The sequence below is a fragment of the Neolamprologus multifasciatus genome, chromosome 2 (genome assembly GCF_963576455.1).
Source record: "Neolamprologus multifasciatus chromosome 2, fNeoMul1.2, whole genome shotgun sequence".
Classification (NCBI taxonomy): Eukaryota; Metazoa; Chordata; class Actinopteri; order Cichliformes; family Cichlidae; genus Neolamprologus; species Neolamprologus multifasciatus.
Genome location: NC_140440.1, coordinates 31901840 through 31919006, shown reverse-complemented (window position 1 = coordinate 31919006; position 17167 = coordinate 31901840). Strand labels below are relative to the sequence as shown.

Sequence of the window (17167 nt, the reverse complement as noted above, 5' to 3'; positions counted from 1 at the left end):
CAGTGATGGTGGACAAATGAGGCCAGAATGGAGTCTCTGTGGACTCTGATGTCTGCAGATGACTTCGTGATCTGTAGTGAGAGTAGAGAAGAGGTGGAAGAGGTATGCTCTGGAGAGAAGAGGAATGAAACTCAGTAGAAGCAAGAAATGACACGTGTGTATGAGAGGGAGACAGGTTTAACACTGAAGCTAGAAAGAGCAGAGGTAGTGAAGGCGGACGAGTTTAAATACCTGGAGTTTTACAAAAGTCACTACTTTTCTTTCTTAGCTGTTTATCCATTTCAGGGTCATGGTGGGGTTTGAACATACCACAGCTGTCATGGTGTGTGAGGCAGGGTACACCAGCCCATCACAGGGCTAACACACTACCTCCATGCATGTCTTAGGACTGGGAGGAAGCTGGAGTATCCAGAGGGAACCCAAACAGTCACAGGGAAAAAGTCCCTACCTGCCCAGTGGCTTTAAACCCAGGACCTTCCTGCTGTGAAGGTTTGTACAGCAAGAAGGTCAGGATAGGTTCTTTTCAACTTATTTTGGGTAAAGTAAAATATATATTTTTTATCTTGGCATTGTTTATAAAGGTAGCTATACCTGTTCAAAATAGTGGGTTTATGGTAGAAAAACAGATGAGAAATACTTTTATTTCCCAGCCCACAAAAAACACATTTACAGTCTTATTAATAAATCTTCACCTTTAAAACAGTATTTTGTACTGTAACAGCACTTCTTGGTATATCACTGAAAATGACTGTGGGTAGGCAGGTTCCCACTTTTGACATTTTGCTTGGTGTAGACAGCCCTTGCCCACACTGGCTGAGGTTATGATGGTTAACTAAATTTAAACTCAAAACTCAACCAACTGTGAGAAAACAAGCAATAAACATTTTAGTAAATTCAAATCAAATTAACAGTAGATGGTAGTTTTTTTGGTAGATGGTAGTTTTTTGTTAAAACTTTTGTTTTAACAACAAAAGTGAAAATAAATGAGCAAAATCATCCAGGAAACTGAAACTACACTGATTTTAAAGCAAAAGTTAACAAACATACAAAATAATCCCAAGTCTGTGTAGTAGGTATGTTTAGGTCAGGTTAAGTGATGTAGTTGTTGTCCGTGTAGTAGTCTACCACAGGTTCCTATGTTTGGGAAAAGTCCTCTGTCATCTGATTTATCATCAGTTCTTCTCTTATATATTTATTGTTAGACAAAAGAAGCTCTTAGCATGACACCCACAACGTAGTTAGTTGTAGTTTGCTCTAAGGCATCGGCTATAAATACACCCTTGTCTTGGTAGTTTTGATATTAATCTGATACCTGGAGTTTAAAAAAGGAGCATTTCCAGCTTTTGTATGTGAAAGTTATTCAGTTAGTCTGCTTTCAGGTTAGAGATTAGGAGGTGAGTTGAATTTAGGCCTGCATTGTATATGCAGAGATATAAAGACACCCTGGCCTCATGTTTTGTTTCGTTTTTCAAGCAGGGGCTGTTCATGCCTTGCTCTTGATTTCCTGTTTACTGACATTAACAGGCATTTTCATTAAGACTGCAAAGGCTGCTAAAAGACTGTGAAAAAACACTCCATCCAAGTTTTCAACACAGGTTTTCTGGTTTTCTCACCATTCCTCCTTTAGAGACACCAGTAATTTTCCTTGTGACTAATCACAAGGACTGATCATCATGTCTGATAATCAGTCTTCTCGGTTAATGGCACAATATACAATGTTATTTTAGACCACGTGTGATTTATACTTCCATAAAGAAATGAGGCTCCTAGTTTTGGTTTAGGGGAAAGAAGCTGACTAGCTTGTGCAGAGCTCCAACCTCAACCTCAAGCTAACCACGGGGATTTACAGGATTTAAATAGGGGGAGGAAGAATCAGTGTATGTGGGGGTGTATATGAAATCAGGAGATTATATCAGGGGAAAAAATACCCTACTAAATCATTTGATAATTCATTGAGTAATCCTGGATAGACCTCAGGAGATGCTGCACGAGGAGACATTGCTGTCTTGTAACAATAAGCTGCTACAATAAAGCAGAAGATTTAACGGTGACTTAATGCATTCTGGTTAGACATAGGCAATATAAAAGATGGACGTAGCTTCAGGGTTTCAGGGTGAAATGCCTGAAATCTGCAAGGGCGACTCCTGTGGATCCAAAAAGATTTTTGGCTGTAAAGAAGTCTGTTTTAACTGCCCCACATCTTTATGGGCTCTGTTGCTTCACGTCACACTGAATAAATCGTGAATTTAATGTTGTAAATTATGATCATTATTAAAAAGGAGGATTATTCAGAACATGCTCACGGACTAAAGATTTGTCAGTTACAGTCAAATCCACCCCTGCTTTGTCACATCTGGTCTCAAATCTCCACGATGCCGACAGCGTAATTGCTCAGCTTGAGCCTTCATAAAGAGGATTTCCTCTCTCTAGCCATACATACTGAAAGATTTCAGGCATGCAACCTATGCAGATGTCCTTGCGTGCAGTCCCAAAAAAACTGCTGTGCATAGCCTGACAGTGGTAATGCTGTGCATTGGGCAGAATGAAAAGCACAGGCAGTGTGGCCCAGGGGGCAGGTTTTATTATTTCTAACACTTAGTTTCACTTCTCCAGGGCAGTAGCTAAGCAAAATGACCAACAACAACAACACAAACACAAACAAAGAGAAGCCCACGGATCACACATTTTTGGCCCTGAACCCTGGAGGGAGTAAACAGCTACAGCAAAGCCCATCATCGAACCAACACACAACCATATCGGCCCTCTACCCGGGTGCTGTCACAGTGGCTTCATCCGTCCTTTATGCTTCTCCATCTGTAAAAATGCTTTATTATTTATAATTTATAATTCCACTAAAGCTGAACCAACAGAGCCAGTGCAATTAAGACAGATGGATCAATTACTGACTTTTCAAAGCCACAAGGGGAAGTTGAAATAAAACCACACATCCGATTAAACAGCTGAGCTTCATAAAATGTGGCTTATCTCCAACAAGTCTGTAAGTCACGCAAAACTTTGCAGAGGAGACGGTAAAATCTCAATCATCTCGCTGTCACACAGTGAATCGGTTAAAAGGAGTGATCTGATGTAGCACACAACCAGCACTGATTAAAGTTCCTCTTGCCATGTGATATCCACAACTGACCACTGCATTCAGAGCTGTTTGACTGACCCTCAGCATTGACCCAGCTGTTACTTTTTGTATGGATGCATTCAGTCCACTCAGAATGAGCCATTTGTGTATCAGAGAGCTCACTGCTATACTTCAAATCCAGTTGCTTTCTGCGTGCAGGAGTCATAACTTTCACTAACATTACAAGCCCTTCATTTCTATTAAGAATTTAGTAACATTAAAGTAATATTTCCCAATTTCCAACTTGTAAACATATAAAAGAGTGCACAAAACACAAGAAAAGAAACCATATAAATACGCAAAAGATTGCTTATAACCACATATTTCCTTGCTATGAGTTGATGTGTTAAAACAAATTTGCTGAATAACTAGATTTTCTTTAAATCTGAAAACTGGAATTCCTGGCACGCCAGTTTTAAGAGAGTGTGGGGGAGTATACAGGGCCATTAAGCAACATGAAGGCATTGTTGCCACAGCCATGACTCATCAAACATTACCACACAACAGCTTTACTAACTTTAGTCAGTCCATCTCAATTAGATTAACCCGCAGTTTGCACAAACATCATGTGAATCTAATTGTGTGCCAGACAGAAGCAGTCCAAACTGGAGCCGAATTAAAGAAAGAAAGAAAAAAAGTAAAACGCCTGAGAGGTCATTTAGACTGAGGAGGTTTTTCAGTCAGACATTAACCCTCACATAATGAAGCTATTTGATGAGTGAAATGACCCAGTGGGTTCATAATGACCCACATTATATGGCTCTATTTGTGTTTATCATGCCTACACTGTTTATTGATATTCTAAAATGCCCCAGTATAATTAATTATAGGTTTCAATTGCTTAAAAAAAAAGAAAGAAGTTAACTTGAGCTGTTTTCATCATCACTTGGGCCATAAAGTATCTGCCTTGAGGCACTGGCAGGAGTACCGTTTGGTGCTGTGAGCCTGTTACCCATGATTCAATCAAAAACTGTTAGCCAGGTACTTCTAAATATATGTGTGTGGTATCAGTGACTTGAAGGTTAAGAATAGTAATAGATTTAAATAACATTTGACGGGGAAATTAAAATACAAAATAGCCCAAGTGTACATACTGGCTACTCTATTAGGTACATCTTCCTAGAACTGGGTTGGACATCCTTTTGCATTCAGAACTGGCTTAATTCTTCATTGCACAGATTCAACAAGAAGCTGGAAACATTCCTGAGAGATGTTGGTCCATATTGACACAATTGCATCACAAAGTCGTTTCAGCTGTACATCCGTGATGGGACTGTGAAGGCCATTTGAGTGAAATTGTCACATTCTTGAATTGTCACTTTCAAGAAGCCCGTTTGAGAAAATTTGAGCTTTCTGATATGGTGCGTTATCCTCCAGGAAGCAGCCATTAGAAGATGGGCACACTGTGATCATAAAGAAATGATATTCAAGAAGGCTGTGGGATTTAGACGATGCTCAGTCGGTACTCAGAGCCCAAATAGTGCCAAAAAATATCTCCGACGCCATTATAACATCACCACTAGCCTGAGTTGCTAATATGAGGAAGGAGGAATCCATTTTTTGTGTCATTTACAACAAATTTTGACTCCATCATCTAAAAACCACAGCAGAATCTTCTACTGGCCAGTACCCAGTGTGGTTTTCTGCTGCTGTGGTCCATCTGCTTCAAGGTTTGAAATACATTCAGAGCTTTCTTGTGCATGTGCATGCCAGAGTTCTTCTCTGAACTCTGGCATCAGCAAGGCATTTTCACCCAGAGAACTGCCATCCACTGGATATTTTCTCTTTTCAGACCATTCTTGGTAAACCCTAAAGATGGCCGTGTGAGAAATAATCCTAGCAGAGCAGCAGTTTCTGAAATACTCAAAACACCCTTACGCTCACCAACAAGCATGCCACATTCAAAGTCCCCTATATCACCTTTCTTTCTCATTCTGATAGTTCGAACTTCAGCAGGTTGTCTTGATCATGTCTACATGACTAAATGGACCAAGAAGCTTCCCTGTGATTGGATCATTAGAAATCTGCATTAATAAGAGGTTTAAGGTGTACCTAATGAATTTGGCATAAGTGTATCTATGTATGGAAAGCAGCTTTAAATTCAAGTAATTACTCAGATTGCATGTTGTGCCTTGTGGCTTCTATTCAGTTAGATCTGATTTCGGGTTGTAACACCAAATATAGCCTGTCACTAACGTGTTTTGAGTACTTGCCTATATGAAGTTTGCTGTGTCATTATGTGGTGTCATCCCATCATTTATATTTCTTTTCATTTGTCATATCAAAGCAATTATTTATTTAATTAAGCTGAGGAGGATATAAGAGCCACCTGGTTTATAGAATTCGATTCTATGAATATACTTCCTTTAGCACCTTCCTCAGAAGCAGCTGTGACACACTTGATTGGTGAAAAAGAAAGCTACACTATAACCAGAGTTCCTTTTAAAGCAAGTCCTGCGCTTCCACTGAAATTCGTCTAGAAACAACAACCAGGGACTTTCCTGAGAAGAAAATCTGCCGTGTTCGGCTTCACTCCTCCTATATGAAAATCTGAATCTGAAACTGATTTAAAAGCCATCTATACTTGTGGAAATATGGGAAGTTAACAATAAATGACATGAACAGGTTTAATCTGCGACTTGGTGACACATTAGCAGCTTATCAGTTGTTGCTCTCCAGCGTCTGTGGTCACAGTGGACTGAAATACTTCCTGTTGTGACTTTAAACACTGTCAAGAGGCTGAAGAGCCAAACCTGCGACGTGCTGCCTCTCACCAATCATTTCCTGTTTAGCAAACCATTGTCTCGTAAGAAACGATGAAGAAATGAAGACTCAGCAGTGCATGACCAGTATTCACACTTTTCCTCTATTTCAAAGACATTGTGTGAAATACAGGAGCCAGATCACCCTTGTAGGAATGGTCATTGCTTGCAGTGGCGCAGCACAGAAACTGATGTAACCTTTCTTCCCTGTGTAGCAATTCACTGAAGGCCAAATCGTCTAAATTGTGATATTTTCACTCATATTTGCTTATGCAGACTTGGCTGCCATGTAGAACCACACCATGAAGACTCAAATATTTAAGTTTGCTTTTTTTTTTTTATTGTTAACCAGCTCATAGGCTAATTACACTATAAATGGGTCCTACTTTATGTTAAGCAGTGCATTTAACTTTATGCTAGTTTTCAGAGTTTACCTACTTACCGAGTGATCTGTATTTTCTGCACACATACTGAGGAGTGTGGTAATAATCTGTACATGATTCACAGTGTGTAGAGAACAGGAAGGGGATCACCATCTCTTAACACATAATGTAAACAGTGTACTTTTTTAAAAAGATCATCGATAGTGACCGGTTTTTACAGATTATTTGCTATAAAACTGGTTTATATGACTAATCTCCCTTTAAGATCTGCACAGTTAAATAAATTAGCATCACCCCACTCCCCCCCTCCCCCGCTTACCTTGAGGTTAGGTTTTTTCAAAGATGAATCAGTGCTTTTTTTTTTTCTTCTTTTTTTTTTTGTTAAATCAGATATTTCGGGGCATAGAGAAATGGTTCTGTAAAACAAATAAAAACAAAACCCCCAAAAACGTCTTCCTGGAGGAGACCGCAGGGTACAGCTGGAGAGATGGCATTTCTTTGCTGGCTTGGGAATGCCTCAGTTCTCTCTGGAGAAGCTGGAGGTGGTGGCCAGCTCAGACTGCAATCAGGATTGGGAGAAGCACCAGAAAGTGGATGTAATAAAAAAAAAAAAAAAAAGCTAAAAAAAAAAGAAAAAGAAAAGAAAAAGAAAGAAAAAAGAAAGACTGGATCTAGTTTCAGTTCTATGTTTGGTAGGCTTGTGGTCCTCCACTGACTCCACCACTGATGCACAGACTCTATAAAAGTGCATTTAAAGTGTTACACTGGCTCAAAAACAGAAAACATATAATATGTATTAAAACAAAAGCCTCTCATTTCAAAGCATCGAAGATACATACAGTGCACATCTCTTCTCTGATGCTAGATGATTTATTAAAGCACCTCTTGGACTGATCACTGAAGCAGATGGTGGTGGCTCTTATCCAAGCTAAGCTATTTTAAAATACCACTTCTCCTCTACTGTTTTGCAAAAACTCCCTGCAGCAATTCCCCCACATGGCTACAAATTTAAACATCATCTCACCCTTGTGGCAAACATGAGAACAACCAGAGCAGCCTTTTGTTTGAAGTAGAAATCATTTACATTGAGAAATCCATGCACAGTTATTCAGGTTGTTCTGGAGTTTGTGGACTTTCAGAGTCCTAAAGCTTGCTCAGAGTCAGAGTCGTGGGAGGGCAGCGGACACAGAAATAAATGAGGTGGAAAAATGCACAATCACAGGCCTGCAGCCAGAGTTAGGCCTCAGTCAAGCAGTCTCTCAAGACTATGACACATGCGTTCAAAAAGTCACAGTGGACTTTAAATCAAACACGGCAATAAATACTAACAAACACCACAATAAAACAGATAAACTGCAGATCGTGTTTACTTCATAAATAAGCAACCTTGTAAACATTATTTTCACTCAGTCTAAGAGATGTTTAAATTTACAGAAAAATCGACACGATGCAATGAACCAAACACGACATGATTTACAACCCTCACCCCGTTCGGCTTTCTGTGACGTCCAAATCATTTATAAAGTTCAAACAGGCTTCCAGCACCTTTTAAATGTATTTTAATTGTTTCTCAGTATGTCTGTTATTCTTTCCAGAGAAAGACACTCACTTAACTTGAAATCATTCATCATATCCAGTGCACGTGAGTCTTTTTCCCCCCAAGAAATTTAACAGCAGTTCTAAAAATAGCTACAAATGAAGCATAGCCTGCGAGCTAGTTCAGGCAGGCACCCCAAGCTGGATTGCATCTCTCCCTTTCTCACACACACACACACACACACACACACACACACACACACACACACACACACACACTATTAAAGCTGCAGATTCCCCCATTTCTCCCTCTGATATGTCATTACCCTCCATCACAGCCTGCAGTTTTAACCCATCCACTGCCCCAGCATCCACCTGGATGCTCCACAGAGACATCTAAATAGGACATGTCAACACAATAAAGAAATGCAACTAGGTCAGAGAGCTTCACTCTTTTCTCTTTCTTCAATTTTTCCTTGATACCAAACATCTTTAGAAGACAAATCTAGAACATACAAAATAATTAAAAATATACAGCAGGGTTGTATTGAGTTGTTTTAGATGTGTATTATTATTGCATACAAAAATATAACACGTCATAGTGTCATCTGTGTATCGTACAGGTACATAACACGACATCACGCAGATATAGAGCTTCACTTGATGCCGAGAGCTTTGTCCATAAAGTCTGCAAATTTCTTTGGCTGTCCAGGCGGGAAGGGCTGCAGGACTGAGAGGTCCATGGTCCTTAGAGTTTCTGTCAGGGTGCTGAAACATTTCATCCAGAGACAAACAGCTGTTACTTCAATCTGACTGATAATTCTCACATGAATCAGCTGCATGTGGGTTCTGTGTCGGAGCACATACCTGCACGTGCAGTACAACAGGTGGGAGTCTATGTGCAGCTGTCTGGCCAACTCCAGCTGGTGGTTGTCCATCAGTTTATCATTGACTACGACCAGCAGAGATTTGCCTGCACCGAGAGCCTCCAGACAGCTTCCTGCCCCTGAGGAGGAAGAACAACACTGAGATTCTTACCCAGGGAATACACCGGGTGTGTATCTGTGTGACGTCACACTGCTGATAAGTAAGTTTCATTCTCCGCTGAGATTTTACTCTGCAGAGGGTCTGAAACCTAACTGGATTCTCTGCTGCATTCCTGTATCTCACTTCCTGCGCTTCTCATCAGCTCTGTGCAGGTCAATGCTGTTGAAGATTGTCAAGACAGTCTCACTGTGTCGATGCTACTATGGAGTAGTAAACAGTAGCAAATGACAGTTTCCTATTCCCTGGAGTGTGACTTCCTGATCACCCCTTTATTTTATCCGTTTATGTCTTAGTCATGATCCTGTCACACTCACTCAGTGTCTACCTGACCCTTGATGTTTTACAACTATAAACAAACTATACACCCCACTGATTGTTGCCCTCTCCCATCCTCTTGTGCTTCTATATAAACAGTATGTTTGTCAGTAGCTCACTTTACCAACCCACTCTCCTGGTTGGTAAACCCACTGTATACTAAAATACCATCACAGCTATGGAAAACATGCCTTTGAGCCATTTCTTCAACAACACAGAGCAGAAAGACGATTCTGCTTATGAAACCCGCTGCAGCACATTTGGCGGATCTGCAGTTGTCTTTATTGGGCAGCTGCACTGTTTGTATTCCCAGGATTATTTGTAACTAGAACCCAAGTTAAAGAAAAAAAAAATCATTTTGTTGGAAAGTTTTATAGCAACTTCATTGTAATCTTGCAACTGGTAATCCATCACACGAGCATGCTGTGGTCTGTTTATTGTTGGCTGAATTAATGAAGGTGGCTATTATGTAAATGACAAAATCTAAGAATATAGAGTTTCTAGACAAATTATGTCTCAACAGGACCTCAGAAATCTTTCCAATGTGTTTATCTTGATGTTATGAGTCTAAAAACGCAATCAGAGCAAAAAGGAATCGAACCACCAACCTTCCGATTAGTGGCTGACCTACTCTACCTCCTAATCCACCCCATAATGAGGTTAGTGAATGTACAAGGTATCTCTGTGAGCTGTAACAAACCGCTTCAGGCAGTTTTTTCTCCTGTTTTTGCTTTGAGACATCACTGAAATTAGATGTCTCTAATTTGACCACCTCGTGCACTGAAGCCCCGCCTACACGCCGTTTAAACTTTCTGGTTATGAGAGGCAGCCAGTGTTACGGATTCAAATATTGGGAATGGATACAGGAGGAAAACCAAAATAACCACACTGGTCCGGCCGGGTCAAGTCAAACGATGATTTAATGAACACACGCGTGGGAGATGGACACCATACAACAGACAGCATCAGATCTCAAAATGGTGGAGCCTTGATCAAACTCTTATAGCCTCTAGTGGCCCCCACCTAATCATCAGAGCCTAAACATTCTTTCTCACACAGCGCCTAAGCTACGACCTTGGCTCCCTGTTTATCTGCTCCTGATGAAATGGGGCAGTATGCTCTGTTCTCTTCTAATCAGACAAATGAGACGATGACTTTCTGTGAACAGTATTTCTTATAACTCAGCAGTATAATGCATCATAAAACAATATCATTCATTCACAATAAATCAACAGTCTAATGTAATGCAAATCAGTTTACCAAATGTAATAATTATCACCTTCTTCTAGTTCAGGAGCATAATGCAAACTGAAACTACATAATAATTCACAATCTTTAATTAGGGGTCTAACATGGCATAAAATAATATCATAACCCCACACCAGTCAGAAGACAGATGGCTTAAAAGGGTTAAAAAGAAAAAAGAAAAACGCTCGTTTCAGGCAGAGGACAAACTCAGGAGTCGCACAGTAAGATAAACGAGAGTCAATTTTAACTGTGACTCATACAAATATACTTTAATAGAGCCCAAGTAGAAAAATAGGGAGCTGGAAATGAACATAATAGGTTCACTTTAATGTTTTTGTTTGTCACTCTTACACTGTACTGTAGCTGCACTTTTATTATTACCATATTTTTAAATCCTTACTTCGGTCTTCTCTACAGTTTATTTGACATTTTCTTCTTAGTTCTCTAAATTTACCACCTGTTTATAATTAATACAAATAACATTAATAATGGCCCATTAAATATCCCAGGAGGCCTCTCTAGAGAGCCAACAGTACATTAACAAACCACAGACCTGACTCATCCAGACGGAAAACAGCCACCGTGAGAGTTATTAATTGCACCTGTGCTTTTCCTTCTCTGACATGTCAAATGTCTTCTGTGTAAATGGGTCTACTGGGAGAGGAAAACAGGACCAAGTAAAAAGACACAGCAGTGGCTCAAGACTAAGAGGAAACTCAGCCGATTAAAAGAAGAATTTACTATATTTAAACCAGACAACCATTTGTCAACACTGATGGCTACAGCTGCAGTTTTCTGCTCTTGTTTTGTGTGACAGTAAGCTCGGGATGTTTGTCAGTTTTAGACACTGTCCACACGTACCCGGGTATTTTTGAAAACGCAGATTTTTCTATGCGTTTGCACCTTTCGTCCACACGTAAACGGCGTTTTCGGTCACTCAAAACGGAGATTTCTAAAAACTGCGGCCAGGGTGGATATTTTCTAAAACTCCCGTTTTTGCGTTTACGTGTGGACGAGAAAAACAGAGAAAACGCAGCGTCAAAGATGTGCGCCTTTTTTGACGTCACAGTGTGCGCCAAGTTATTGTTTCGGTGAAATGAATTTCTACAATACTGTTACTTTTACTCTCTGCAGTGTTTAAATGCTTACATATACACACACAGTTACTGTCCCTCCACACATACCACTCGGGTCTGCTTCTATGCCCCAGCTTTGTTTACTTTTTCCCACCAAGGCTTCTAGACTTCTGATTGGCCAACATTTCTACACGGTTAGGAATATAGCGCCACCTGCTGCTTTGGCATGTTCCTAGCAGCGTTTTCCTTCATTTCTGACTTTACGTGTGGATTATTTTTTAAAACAAAAACGGAAAATCTCCGTTTTCAAAGATACCCGTGTACGTGTGGACATAGGTCAGGAGTAAAAATGTGGAAATGAGAAAAAAAAAAAGTGTCCCATCTGTGTGGATGGGATGGGAACTGGTTCTTGTAGAAAACCAGTTCCAAGTCGTCTAATTCCTTGGAAAAGTTAATAAGTGTAATATGTGTAATAATTACTTTATGAGTAACGACTTTGCATGAAAGTAATTTCTTTATTGCTGCTTAGCAATGGTGGTGACTCTCAAAACTGAGCCAATAAGAATCAATAAGGAATCTAATGAATAACTGATATTGACAATGGAATCTGAATCGCTAATTTCTTATCAATCCCCATCCCTACCAGCCTTTTACAGCCATTCTGACACTTTACAGACCGATCTATTTACACAACAGATACACAGTAGTAACTTGTAAAGGAAACAGTCATTTGCAGCTTCAAGTGCCTCTAGAGGCAAAAGGCCTGGTCTTCAGTCATATTTTAAAAGCGTTTAGCTCTGTCTGAAAACTGCTTTGTTATGAATATCCTCCTGTTTGTAACAGCCAACTCCACTCGGAGGCCCTCGTACGGCTGCACCATTAATCATCAGTCTTGTGTTTGTACACTGATGAAACATTTCTTTTGCTTTGACTTATGTTTTCCGGGAAGGTCTTTTAACACTTAAAAATTATTGCATGCTTTCCTTGTGTTCATTAAACACACGGGGCCCACATCATCAGAGCTGCAATGGTTGGTGGATTAACCTTCATTTGGCTGGAGTGGAGTCATGCAGGATCCTGGCTGCATACTTGTTGGTGTGTGCTGCAAAATATGTTGGTGGGATATTTTTATTAAAAAAAAAACTGTCTTCTTTTTTAAAACCATGAAATATGAAGCGATTTATGAAATATGCATACATAATTAGATTCATCACTCCATAAAAGTTGTTGCCACTGATTTTCAGTCCAGTTCTTGAGTAATTTGATCCACCTCAGCCTTTTCTCTCCATTTCCCCTCCTTATAAATGTCTTCCTAACAGCCACCCGTCCATACCGTTTCTAATGAGGCTTCGGTGAACAGTAGATGGACCAGGTGCATCTCTCAGGTCTTTGCCATTTACTCAAACTTTTTTTAAGGACACAGTGCACACCATGTCGAGGTATGTCAAGTTTTCAATTAGAACTAAAGAAATGAGAACAAATTATGTGTTTTTGAGACAGGCCGCTAGCAACAATAGCTATGTGTCGACACAACACCGGCTCATCCTGTGAGTCATTCAAGAAATGCTTGAGTGAGGCTCAAGATTTGCAGATCTTCTTTCCTCCATTTACTCCTGCTGTGACACCAGGGACATTGATATTTACATATCATCTTAAAGCTGAGCAGCTCTCAACAAACCAACTGTGAGGCTCTGCAAGTTTTTTGAATGTGTTTCTTATAAATTTAAATAGAAGCTGAAGTTCCTTTTATGCAAGAATCTCACCTTTTTAATTCCAACACCCATTTAAACCAATTTCAGACGCTTTGGGTTTCTGTAGAGATGTATCCATAGATGTAAAAATCTCTTTTCCAGCTAATTGTTTACTCTTATTTTCAACTAGAGATAATAAAAATGAAATAAACTGTCACCGTGTGTGGGACGGGAGTGAATTAGCTGTGTAGGACACCTGATCGCCCTACCTGCGTGGCTGATGACGAGATCGGCCTGACTGATGTCCTCTGCTATTGAGTTTTTGAATCGAAAAGCCTCCAGTCTGATGTGTGGACAGCTGTCAGCAGCTGGAAGAACTGAACCTCTTCCAACCTGAAGCACCAAACGCTCATATCCACGAGCCTTTAAAACCTGAGGGAGAAAATAATTGCTTAGTATGAAAGCAGCACATCACATCAATAATTTACACATTATTGACATTTTTACACTTCAGAAAGATTTTAGAGGGAATATCTTTCAGTCATATGATATACACATTGTGCAGGTGTGAGCCACCTGCGGCACCTTTTTGAATTAGCTTCCTGAGAACCTTATTCATAACTTGATACCTGCGAGCGTCACAGGTTTGGTTTCATATTTCCTTTTGTCTGCACACAGACAGTCCCGTATGTCATTATATCACCACAGTGCAGTGTTTTAACCTCTAACACAACTTAAAAGCTGTGAATACTGGATTTGTTATTATTTTACAGATTTTCCTATAATTAATTTATCTACATAATGGTACATGTTGTAGTTCAGGATTAATTGATAAATATTTGCTCATCCTGTTTAATGGCAGCTAATTTTTCATCAAGCTCGAGAACAGGGCTTCACTTGTTACATATTTTGTCACGTTATAGTTATATTTCTTCAATATTGTTAGAAAATTAATAAGACACAATGATTACTGTGGCGCTGAATAGGGATGGGTATTGTTTAGGTTTTATCCGATACCGGTGCCAAACCGGTACTTTTGAAACGATGCCGGTGCTTAAACAATGGAAAACACAAACTTTGTCCAAAAACCTCTCATGTTCAGCTGTTTTTTTGTAAAACGATAACAATGTTAGCCTTTTCTGCAGCTATAGGGCATATATGGTATCACTCTTGGCTGGAAGCAGTGCTTAAACAATGGAAAAACACAAACTTTGTCCAAGAACCTCATGTTTAACTGTTTTCCACTTTTTCTTTGGTCATTTTAGCCTTTTTAGCCAGGGTGAAGGGAGTATCTGCCATCAAACAAGAAGACAGCCGCATGTAGCTATGATGATGTTTGCTAGTTCACCTTACATGCATTAATGTAATAACGTGGTTAGCCTACTCAACGTAAATTACACACGAACAACATTAAGCTACTCACGCAGAGAAGAACGGCTGCTGCTACACTGGCAGGGCTAGGGGCTAGGGGTCAGGACACCAGGACTCTCCTCTTCGGGTTCTTGGGGGATGTTGCTAACTCCGGGTCCGATAACAGACAACCCACCCGCAGTAGATGTGCTCGGTGTGAGGTCTCGCAGCAAGCTATCAAATACGGCGCATTTCTCGGCTTTTTTTTAAAAAAGCGCTATGCGTCGCCAGGTGTTTCATCGGATTCGAGGTGTTACCTCCTTTGCACAGTATCACAGTATCACCTTAAAGCACTTGTTGCAGGCTGCTGAGTTTGCATCTTTTGCTGTGAAGTACAGCCAGACTTCTGACCGCTTCGCCTTGGGCATTTTTAATCTGTAGCTCTGCTCTAAAAGAACGTACGTACCTGGGCCCGACTACTATCCTCGGAAAGGTAAAATGATTGGCTAGAATCTAAAGTGTATCACATCTCAGGAAAAAAAAGCATCGAAATAAAGCACCGAAATGTGCGCTGTTTTTTGGTCTGGTTACTACCGTTTATGTCAGAACGATACCGGTACCCATCCTTAGTGCTGAAGGGAGATTTTTTAAAAATAAATCAAACAAAATGCAAATTTACGGCTCTAACAGACATTTAAGTTACTGTAGCACATACGGAGACCATTTTGGTGAAGAGAAATATTCATTGTTCAGTATTTTATTTTGCACACATGAATGAAATTCTACTCTTATTAATACTGTTATTTTAAATGTTGTTAGGTACACCTTTTCAATTGCTCATTAGATAAATATCCAATCTGCCAATTAAATGGTAGCAACTGGTGTTGACCATGTTTCCGTGTCTGAATACATGGTCAAGACAACCTGCTGAAGTTCAAATTGAGCATCAGGAAAAGGAAGAAAAGTGACTTAACTGACTTGAAAGTGGCCTTGTTGTTAGTCTCAGTATTTGAGCAACTTGTCTGATCTACTGTGATATTCTTACAAAACCATAAGATAATGGTTAAAAAACAAACAAAAAAACTGAAAATATTAGGTGAACATCTGGGTGAAAATGCCTTGTAGATGCCAGAGGTTAGAGGAAAATAGCCAGGCTGCTTTAAGATCATAAGAAGGCATCAGTAACTTAAATAACCACTTGTTACAATCAAGGTATGCAGATGAGCATCTTTGAACACATAACAGCTGGGCAGCAGAAGAGCACACCGGGTGCCACTCCCGTCAGCTAAGAACAGGCAGCTGTGACTAAAATTCACATGAGCTCACCAACGGTGGAAAACAGATGACCGGAAAATGTTGCCTGGTCGGATTAGTCTTGATTTCTGCTTGAACATTCAAACAGTAGGATCATGAAAGCACGGCTCCATGCTGCCTTTGGCGTAATGGTGTTGTTGACATTTCTTTGCATTCTTAGTGCCAACTGATTATCATTTAAAGTCTAAGAGTATTATTTCTGACTATATCTTTCATTTTATGACCACAGTGTACCATCTTCTGATGCCTGCTTCCAACAGGATATAACACCGTGTTAAAAAGCTCACCTCATCCTGAGCCTGGTTTCCTGAACAAGACAACGAGTCACCAAATCTAAATCAAATGGAGCACTTATGGAATATGTTGAAATGGGAGGTTCCCGTCATGGATGTGCACCAGCTATGTGCCATCATGTTAATATGGACAAAACTATGTGAGGAATATTTTCAGCACCTTGTTATATGTTATAAATGAATGTTATAAAGATTTAAGACAGTTTTGCAGACAAAAGGGAGTCCAAATCAGTCATTGCAAGGTATACCTAATAAATTGACCGGTGAATACATGTACAGATGGCCAGAGATAATTTCCACTTGGTTTTTAAACATAAAACTGGGAGGTTGTCCGCACAATATCAGAGCACATTTAGCCCACTTTTATCGGTCACACATAAAAGTAATAGTGAGCTCATAGATTTTAAAAGCTGATGATTTCAGTGGTTTCATTGCACACTATTCACATCTTCAATAACTCCTCAGGTAACTTTCCTCACCTGAGTGGCCTCAGAGGAAGTGATGCTCTCAATTAGCTCGTCGAAGCTCGTAGTGCCGACAGTTACAAACACCGTCTTCATGTCTGCTCAGCGAAATTACCCGGGTTTTCTAAATTTACGCACTTCAGTTTTCATCTCATCCACATCTTCGTCGTCACCCGCGGACCTGACAGCTACTTCCGCTTCAGAGCCGATGGCGTCACAGCTATGCCGTACAACGCGTCATGGCGCCACCTATAGGACCGGAGGTGTTTCTGCGAGGGGTACTGTGTGTATGTGTGAGCTGCAGCATGGAAAAATACCAGTTTACTGCTTATGCAGGAAGGTGTCGATTCAGTGACAGGAATGTTAAGCAAGAGCAGGGTAATATGAATGAAAAAATATTAATAATTCCAGGAATCGTTTGGTTTTTCAACATATTTTTTTTTACCATGAAACACAAACATAATGTCCCATGTTTATTATTAATACTAATAATATTGATTATGGTTATCGTAATAAAAAATTATTATGTCATAAGGAATCCAGAGAGCAGATAAT

At 40.0% G+C, this 17167-nt stretch overlaps 1 protein-coding gene across 1 annotated transcript; it reads right to left on the bottom strand.

Annotated features, from left to right (window-relative positions):
* Nucleotides 1-8369: 8369 nt before the first annotated feature.
* Nucleotides 8370-16835, bottom strand: LOC146524853 (UDP-N-acetylglucosamine transferase subunit ALG13). The gene is made up of 4 exons (XM_085170090.1): nt 16628-16835; nt 13461-13623; nt 8682-8820; nt 8370-8582 (listed from the first exon to the last, which is right to left on the bottom strand). The coding sequence occupies exons 1-4, from the start codon at nt 16706-16708 to the stop codon at nt 8471-8473; spliced, it is 495 nt and encodes a 164-aa protein (XP_085026216.1). The 5' UTR covers nt 16709-16835; the 3' UTR covers nt 8370-8470.
* Nucleotides 16836-17167: the final 332 nt, after the last annotated feature.